Below are 9804 nucleotides of genomic sequence, written 5' to 3' on the forward strand. Positions count from 1 at the left end.
CAAACCACATGATTGATGCACTCAAGCTACCCACTACGCAACACCCTACACTTTATATTATAGGTTGGGCGGACGATGAATGCAAGAAGAATGTGACAAGACAATACTTCATTCTTTTGGTATTGGGCAATATAAATATGAGTTATTGGTGACATCATCCCAATGCAAACATGTTACATCCTCTTGGGAAGGCCTTAGTATCATGATAATGATGTCACGTATAGAGAAAAGTCAATATCTATTCTTTCATGTATAATGGTGTCAAAGTAATCTTACATCTTCCTATGCCAAGTCAAGGCTTCCTACCTAGTCAAGGAGAAGAGCACATATTTTCTTTCTACCAACATCAATGAGAACTTAAAAAAAGCAAGCCAAGTGTTCACGGTGGTAGTGCAACCTTCCAATCAGGACCGTCCTACTCAAGTTCCTCCTCAAGTGCAACCCTCATTGAAGAATTTTCATGTGTTCTTCCTTCAGACTTGTTAGATTCATTGCCTCCTATGATAAATATAAATGAAGAGATATCACAAGTACAATACTTGCAAATTGCAGTAAAGAGCTGTGAAAGGCTCTAACCGCAATAGGTAAAAGAATATAATCCCCATGCTTGAATAATGAGACTCATAGTAAAAATTGTAATGGGAAACACAAGCTTGCAATGAACTATAAGAAAACTATTTTAAAAAATTTAGAAATTAGTCAAAAACAACATTTCATTGATTACCTAGGAATATAAAGATCACAGAAGTTTCAGTATCTATCCTCAGAAACCTATATTAAAATTGAAGAATATGGATCAGATAATAACTAGGCAATGCTAGCACTTGGCTTATTACATTTGAAAAGAAGAAATGAGCCAACATGAAAGACACGATGAAAGGATACCTCAAACTGCTTTGAATCCAAAGCCCTAATAGGTTTTGAAAGGTCTCGAAAAGTTAACGATTTTTTAAAGTCAAGTTTGAAAATAGTTACCTGCATAGAAGGAAAGACTTCCTTATGAGTCCTCTAAAACAATTTGGAATACACATTTAATTCTCTAAATAAACAAGACTCCTAAGGGCTTGCACTTGAAACATAATAATAAACAAGACTTCTTAGTATGTTGAGGATTTAGTCCCACATTACCTACAAGTTTTGAGAAAAAAGAGGAAGAAAGACAATACTTGTTATCCCTGTAATATTCCTTGGGTCATCCTTTTCCCTCCTCCTTTATCCGGGCTTGGGACCGGCAGTGTAAAACATTTAATTTTACAATGGCGGAGTAAAAAGGGGTTAGTTGACATACAAAAATAATTAATTATTAGTTAAACAATATAAGTAAAAAAAATGTAAAAGTGTTTTGTAGATAAAGAACCTTATAGTGAAGAAGAACATTATGCATATATAAGTGTTCAAGTTCATAATTCCGCTGCTTTAAAATATGCTCAACCAACAAAAAGAGACACACTAATAGAAGGGAAACATTGCAAGTAGTAGTAAAACTTTAGAGGGGTTGTCCAAATACAACTACTAGTACTATTTAGCATCTAGACGTATGCTAAAAAAAGAATAGCTAGTTCACATTGTAAGTAGCATATAAAACCATGGACAAAACTATTGCGAGATAACCCTAATAAAATTTTTTCACTACACAGTAAATCCGCCTATTCCAACTTCTCCTAGAATTCCTGCAAAATTGGTTCATTGGATAAGCGGGGTGTTTGCTATATGAATGATGTTAATAAAAATCTTGACATGACAAATAATCTGATTTCCATCTAGACACATGACAAATTGGACAATTATCTCTATATTCATTCTCTTTCCAATAAAACGATGCAATCATTTGGACACGCGTATATCTGTTCATATTCCATTCCCAAGTCTTTGATCATTTTCATCGCTTGATAAGATTTATCAGATAATGTGTTTCCATTTGGAAAAAATTTCTTAATCAATTCAAGTAGTTCATTAAAACTATTGTCAAACAATTATGTCATGCCTTTAAGTTGTATAACTCAACAATAATTGACAACTTTGTCAATTCCTTTGGACATGAAGGGTATAATGATTGTCTTGCATTGTAGCATAAAGTCTTGTATCGTCTTGCTTAATGGTCTTCATGATCATGAGATTTTACTGACATCAGCATTTCCCATATTTTCCATAATAACATCAGCATTTCCACTTGTTTTTTAAAATGCATTATTAACAAGTTCACCCATTCTTGGATAGTTATCGTTATGTTGATTAAGAGGGTTATTTACAGAATTTGTTGATGGTTGTTCTTCACTTAATGATTCACGTTCTCCATGAACAAACCATACAATATATGTTTGATCAATATCATTTATGATCAAATGTTCCAAAATCATTTCAATAGAAATTTTGACAATAAAATCCAAAAATAATTTAACCCTATTAAAATATTATTCATTTGTCCTTGTTTTAGTCATCCATGTTTTGCTATTTGATAATTTATTCTATAAAGTTGAGATAACATATCAGTTTGAATAGGATTCGCCTATGACTCAAAAAAGTATTTTTAAGTCCCCTTATAAGAATCCTTGAATCCTCATACATAATATATATATATATATATATATATATATATATATATGTATGAGGATTCAAGGATTCTTATAAGGGGACTTAAAAGTTATTTTCTATACATATAGAGTCAATAACCTTGGATTCCCTAGCAAGACATAATAGAAAAAGAAAACCTTTAGTTATATTAATTTTTAAATGTTAGAGTTCCAAGATCTGTTTGTATGGAAGATGTATTAAATTCTCATCCAATTTTTCAAGAGAGACTAACATTCTCCATACATGGTTTTTGACCAAATTAATGGCAAAATAATAATAAATAAATAAACATAACTACCCCAATAGTAAATAATTGAATAAGAGACTTATAAATCTTTTGTTTCCTATTAAAGACTTGTTTTCTTTTTTAAGATATAAAATAAAATTTATGTGTTGATCAAAATGAAATTAGGTTTGCTTAACCCATCCAATCCGTCCAAAATTACCTAACTTGGGCTAACCTAAGTTCAGCTCAATTTTAAAAACTCAATCTCTACCCCATTCTAATTGCTTCTTCTATTTCTATATTCAAGGTCTAACATCTACAAGTTAGTAATCTACATTACATTACATACTCAATTAATCCAATCTTTAAGTCAAGATTCAATGTTCAATTCCAAGAGTACTCAAGAGACTAAGAGTCTACAAGTACAACTCTTCTACAATAATACTACAAGTACTTACAAATATCAAGATTCAAGCTTATAACAGAACCAACATTTATAGCATTGAAATGTTGTTCACAACTTGAAAGAAATTGAAATTAAGTCGAGGTACTCCAAAAAAATATGAATTACCTGCTAATCACATGATTTTTAATGTGAAACCGAACCAACACAACAATTTATAACAGAACCAACATCTATAGCATTAAAATACTATTCACAGCTTGAAAGAAATTGAAATTAAGTTGAGGTTCCCCAACAAATAATGAGCTATGAAATCTAAATTTTATTTATTTATATTTGTAACTTACTGAGGAATCTCCTGGTCTTGGTGAATGCTCAAGTCAACTTTATTCTTAAACCAATTTTTCGTATTCAAAAATGTATTTGCAATCCTTATGTTTTGTGTAAACCCGGCCAGTCGGCCAACTTACATTGCAAGCAATCTGCCATTTTGATACCTAGAAGAAAAATTCATACATCCTTATAGGGTTAATATGGAAAATCATCATTGTATGAAATCCATGAATCTCTGAAGTTGAAAGATGTTGAAATTATGATTACAATCTCAGATAAAAAACCTAAATCTTCAATCTAAATCCGAAGATATCGAATAAAAAAATCCTAATAGAATCTATATAAAGAAAAGAAGGATTAGAGAAAGTACCTAGCCCGTAGTCATGATGATTCTTGGCTTGTCGCTTGAGGTGATGCAGCAGGTAACCGTACCCTTGTGATCAATGCGATCGAGAGATGAGAGATCACTTTGAGATATCAGAGGTAGGTAGAGAGATCAAATAGAGAGGGAGATGAAGACTATGGAGAAAGACAGATCGAGAGAGATTGATCAATTGATCGATCAGATAGAGGGAGAGATATAAGATCGATCGAGAGAAACAAAGAGAGATCGAGGGGTCGATCGAAAGAGACTATGAGAGAGAAATGGAGAGGCCGAGAAATGGAGAGGTCGATCGAGAGAGATAGAGAGAGATGAGATCAAGAGGTCGATCGAGGGAGAGAGAGAGACAGAGTTCGGTTCATTCCAAAAGAACGAGACGGCAATTTGGAATTTAAAATCACTATTAAAATGGTTTCAAAAGGTAAAACAGTTTAATGCCATTTTAAATGTTTGTTCCTATTTCGCAATTTTTTTGTAGTGTCTGCCATTCTCACAGCCACTATCGTCATCACCGCATGATTATTGCCCCATCAAAGTTATTGTCAACCTGACCCACAACTACCATTAAGAGAGCAACAAATACGAACAAATATCAGTTTTTGATGAGTCGATCAAGCAGCCACAAATATGAAATTGAAGTACTTAAAGATCCAACAATGTTGCTGAAGTAATGTAGGTTGTGAAGGTCACCTTTGTCCGCAATCAATTTCCTTTCAACCAAGCTACTTTTTGTCCATCCGATGTGAAACTAGACTTTCATAACCAACCAAAGAGAAATCTCTCTTCCACTAATTTTCATTTAAAACCATAGTTCAAAGCGGAGAAAGAAGTTAGTAGCCAAGACCCCAATGGAAAATTACTTTTGGCCAATCAAAGAAAAAGCAAGCAGATATCATTCCACTTTAACTAATTTAACCAATAACAACAAGGTACACAAATTAGAATTATTTTGCAGAATCTGAATTGCTTAAAACCTCTTTTCTCAGAGACAATTTCTCCATCAGGAAAAAACATCGAGACAGCCTCAATTGAGATAGTACGATATACTCTGGGGGATTCGCAAAACATTGAATGTTTCATGGCCAATGTTTAGTTTCAGTCTCCACATAAACTGGTTTTAAAACTTAACTTGATTTAAATGTCCACTAATTTGGGTGGAGTCTAGTCAACAACTCGCAATTTGACTCATAAACAAGTATAGTCCCATAACTCGGTAGATTTTCTAACCCAACCTCGGTGTATTTTCAAATGGGTTTGCACTGATGATGAGTTGACTGGACGATTTGCCAAGTTGACCTGACCGGTTGGTTCCATTGAGTCCGGAGGAGGCCGGGGTCGAGTCCCTTTGAAATCAAATCAAGTCAACTAAACCAATGAGTTTAGGATGTTGTTCCCTGTACTGAAATAACTACTATACAACAAAGATGTACGTACCTTCAAAGAAGAACAGTATAGAAGAAACTCAATAATTTTGTTTTCACTTTGCCAGCTAGAATTAGATCCTGCAATTGAAGAAATCAGCCAGTTATAGAGATATTGATAGGGTAAATAATAACCACTGTACATTGAGATATATATGCAATAAGATTAAAAAAAAATAGTGGTATGATCCTGTGACGGCTTGGAGATCAGTGTGATTTACTATAATTTTTAAATATTCTTTATCCATATATATATATATAAAAAAAAAAGACTAATGATGAATGCATGCGGTTGTGGTACGCGGATGATGTAGCAAGGGGTATGGTTCTATGTATCCTGATGAAAAAGATCTATGGTTCTCTACCCTTGCCATGTCAGCCGTGTATTCAACCGTGTGCATTCATCACAACTCAAAAAAAATTGTGATTGGACATCTTTGAATCCACATCTTATAAATACAAAAATTTAAGTCCAAGTGTTTATTACAAAATAATTTCTACACAAGCCAACTTGGTATTTATGTGGGTGAGACTATTTGAGATACCAGATTTTAAAACAAGGTGTAAGAATCATTTACGTCAAATAACAGACGAATTGGGGGTAATACAATTAAGAAAATGGGGAAAAAAGTAACTAACAAATAAATAATGATTATGAACTCACGCTTGATGCCCCCACATGTACCCAAATGCATCCCACTTAAAAAAAAAAAAAAAAAAAAAAAAAAAAAGAAATTGAAGAAAACACCATAGGTCAGGTTGGTTAATTTATAACTGAACCCATTCCGAACCATTTGGTAAGAGGTTACAAAGGAATATAAAATGAAAGGTGGGTTAAAAAGTAAATAAAATAAATAAATGAATACTGACATGAAATGTTTTAGTATAACATCAATGCGCGATAATAATGGCTTGCAAAGTAGAACTACAAACTCACCAATTAATAGGATGGCTTATAGAATCAATCCAATTGGATGGAGGGTATGTGTTGGACTTTGTACCAATCCGCTCCTTTTTCACATCTAATCCTGTCTTTGAATCCTTTTGGCATTTTAAAGATCTTCAATTCTTCAAGCGTAGCGACAAACCTTAATCCTTCCGGAACCATCCTTAGTTTCTTGCAATCGTTAATCTGTAACTGCTTAAGATATGGCATCGCTCCTTCCTCCAGTACCCATTCCTCTAATTCTCCCAATCCAAGAAGAATTAGAAATTGGAGTTGAGGAAAACCTTTTGCCGAGCAAACCATTTCCTTACCTTCATAAGAGTTCCGTACTAATCTAAGGGAAGTTAAGTCCTGGAGATTTTGCAGTGCTGCCATCGGATCTTGTCGAAGTCTGGAATTACTCAAGGTTAACCTGGTGAGGTTTGGTGGCCATTGTTGAAGATTCTCCATGTGTCCATTCAGACGTAGTTTGAGAAGATGATTACAACATAAAAGTGGTTCCAGATCAGGAAATGTTTGGTTTTCATTATCCAATACAAAACCCAAGGATCGAAGTGGGCATTTTTCCGACATAAAGACGTTAGAGTCGAGTACGTCCTTAACTTGTGAGCTTGACAGTCCTCTTATCCCCAGTTTTTGAAGATTAGTCAAACTTGCCAAACCTTTTTCTATCCAATTCCCTGCCTTTATATTCCAAAGAGTTTGAAGATTTATCAAACTCTCCACTTTCAAATGACTACTCTCAAACTGATAACTCAGGTATAAATGTCTTAATTGCTTCATCTTCCATATCACATTGGGAACCTTGCCCCGATCAAAATCCACCCTTAAATCTAGGGTTTGTAAACTTTGTAAACTGCCTAAAGATGCTTTTGGAATCTCTTTTATATCAGTACCCCGTAACCCTAAGTACCTCAAGTGAATTAGCTTTCCAATATATTTTGGTAATATAATTTTCTCATTGAATTTCAGATTGGTGATATCTAAGACTCTAAGTAACTTGAGGTCTCGGTAAATGAATTTCAAACTTGTTTCTGGGGAAATTTTTTCTGGATTGAAGAATAAAAGAGTACGAATAAGTGGAGATGAATGAGCTGAGGAAACATACCTTGCATGGTAACGATGAATTGCCTTTCGACGCAATTTATTATTAGCAGAGGGTTCATTGGAATCTCCATAAAAGATATCAAGGAAGTTTTCTTCCCTTGCCTTTTTGATGCAGAGGTCTCGCATAAGGTCATGTAGACGGATTGTCTTAATCCTTCCTGTGACACTCCTTGTGCCCATCTGAACCATGCACCTATTAATCATCTCGACTACATACTCTTCTCCAATATCCTCCATAGTTTCTCCTTGTTCTTGTCTTATAAAACCTTCTGCAACCCACAATCGGATCAATTTCGTTGTGGGGATCTCAGAGTCCTCGGGGAAAACACCCAAATAGAGAAAGCATGGTTTCAGTCGATAGGGCAAATCATTATAGCTTAAAGCTAAAATCCCCTCAACTCCATGTTGCCCTTCTTTACTTAAGTGAGAACCAATGTGTGTACCCACAATCTCCCACTCATGTGGCTCCTTTGTTGCCAACAGCCCTCCAAGTACTGCAACTGCTAGAGGCAGACCACCACATTTTCTTACCATCTCTCTTCCCATCTTCTCCAAATTAGGAGGACAATTAGTACTAGCATTTCCATGGAATGCTTTCTTACAAAGCAACTCCCAACTTTGCCCTTCTGATAAAAGTTGTGGTTGGTGAAGGAATGTCGTTGCATCAACATGCCTGGCAATATCTTTGTTACGGGTGGTGAGCATTAGTTTACTTCCAATCTTCCCATTTGGAAAGGCAGATTTTAGAACATCCCAAGTATCATTAGTCCATATATCATCCAAGACCACCAAATACTTCTTCCCTTTCAAGAAATTGTGAAGTCTCAGCACCAACTTTTCCTCTCCCATATTACCAATCATCTCCATTTCCTGGTCAGTTGGTTTGCTTACTCCTTCTATGATCTCCTGCAAAACATCTCTCCTTCTACATTGTTGCGATATAAAAACCCAAACATAGCAATCAAAATGATGCTTAACAATATTGCGATTGTAAATTTTCTTTGCAAGAGTGGTCTTACCCAGACCTCCCATACCAACAATAGAAATCACGCGAAGACGTTCGTCCTCTTTGACCAACTCTGCTACTAATGTCTCTACGTCCTTCTCCAAGCCAATGATATCCCTATCCTCAACATAAGGGTAGGACCGTCTCAACTGCCGCAAATTCTCATTAACCGAACTAGTCCGTTCTCCTTCGCCAATGTTTCTCAGGCCATATGTTTCTTGCCGACGAGAGATGTCACGGATCCTATTTTGGATTGTTTCAATCTTCTTTCCAAGTTCCCCGAGGATTTTCCTGTTAAAAGTATGGGATGTGAAGCATTATAACAATAACTAAGAAAATAGATCCAATTCTATGAGAATGTACGTACCAATTCAATAAACCTCGAATACCCCGTTGCCTGTTGGATACAACTTTGAGGACGAATTCATCGATGATGTCCTCAGCATCAAAAGCAACATCTCTTATATCCGCAACCCATCTCTGAACAAGCTCATCTCCTTCTTGCTTTGTGTCGGCGTCTTTCAGGAAGCACTGCATCCACTTAAATTCAATCTGCAACCACTCCAACTTCTCTTGCACTCGTCGCAAGAAAACAGCATGTTGAATGAGCAACTGACTAAGTCTTTCCACAACAAAGGAAACTACATGGTCGGCCATATTATCTTCTTCTACTCTTACCTCAATTCAGCTTACTAACGTTGGAGGTTGTCTTGTCCTTCCCTATATTTTATATATATAATACAACAAAATAGTAATCCAATTTTTATTTATTTTTCTTATTATATATTGAAAAGATAGTTCTTTACATTTGAGCCCACAACATAAAGTAAACTTGGAAAATGAAGTAAAGAATAAAGTTAGGGAATAACTTGCAGAAGAATTGTGAAACTCACCATTCCACAATGGGTGTGGGTCAATGGACATTCTGTCTGAATTACTTCTTTCAAGTTTATAATAGTATTTTATTTTACCATTGTACTTTTTCTTTTATAAGAATTCATGTTGTAGAAAAGTTAAAGAAAATTATAATTTAAAAAGCTTAAAAGAATAGGTTTTAAAGCTATATATATTTGCTTAGAAAAAGAGCAATATATATTTGGATCCTTGCACGGTTTGGTATCCAGAATCAAGGACGGATTTTGACATTATCCCTTGACTTAGTTCTTGTCTCGTTGACTAAAAGGAAATTACCTAAATGCACTTTTGTACAACCTCTAACACAAAAACCCACGTATTTTCTCTTCAAAACCATGCATCTTTATGTTCTTGAACCTTGTCAAGCAATTATAGTTTGCCCCCACTACAAGAAAATCCTTGCACCAACCCTGCCTGGAATCGAGTCAAATCTTAAATAATAGAGTTATGCTAGAGTGACCTCAAGATTGGACCTCATATCGTACATCTTGACG

General features: G+C 35.0%; 1 protein-coding gene across 3 annotated transcripts; it reads right to left on the reverse strand.

The window, feature by feature from the left end:
- Window positions 1-4788: 4788 nt before the first annotated feature.
- On the reverse strand, window positions 4789-9127 carry LOC147381580 (putative disease resistance protein At1g50180). 3 transcript variants are annotated; one of them, XR_015174475.1, is made up of 4 exons: window positions 8763-9127; window positions 6274-8686; window positions 5350-5417; window positions 4789-5258 (listed from the first exon to the last, which is right to left on the reverse strand). XR_015174475.1 is itself a non-coding variant. In XM_086430229.1 (3 exons), exons 1-2 carry the CDS (start codon window positions 9050-9052, stop codon window positions 6298-6300), a joined length of 2679 nt encoding a protein of 892 aa, XP_086286355.1. In that variant the 5' UTR covers window positions 9053-9127; the 3' UTR covers window positions 4789-5417; window positions 6274-6297. The 3 variants fall into 3 exon arrangements, 1 of the variants encoding a protein (XP_086286355.1); XR_015174476.1 differs by having other exon boundaries at window positions 4789-5280; XM_086430229.1 differs by having other exon boundaries at window positions 4789-5417.
- Between the last annotated feature and the right edge of the window lie 677 nt (window positions 9128-9804).

The sequence above is a fragment of the Akebia trifoliata genome, unplaced genomic scaffold (genome assembly GCF_017979445.1).
Source record: "Akebia trifoliata isolate Shusen 1 unplaced genomic scaffold, ASM1797944v1 Contig00345, whole genome shotgun sequence".
NCBI lineage: Eukaryota > Viridiplantae > Streptophyta > Magnoliopsida > Ranunculales > Lardizabalaceae > Akebia > Akebia trifoliata.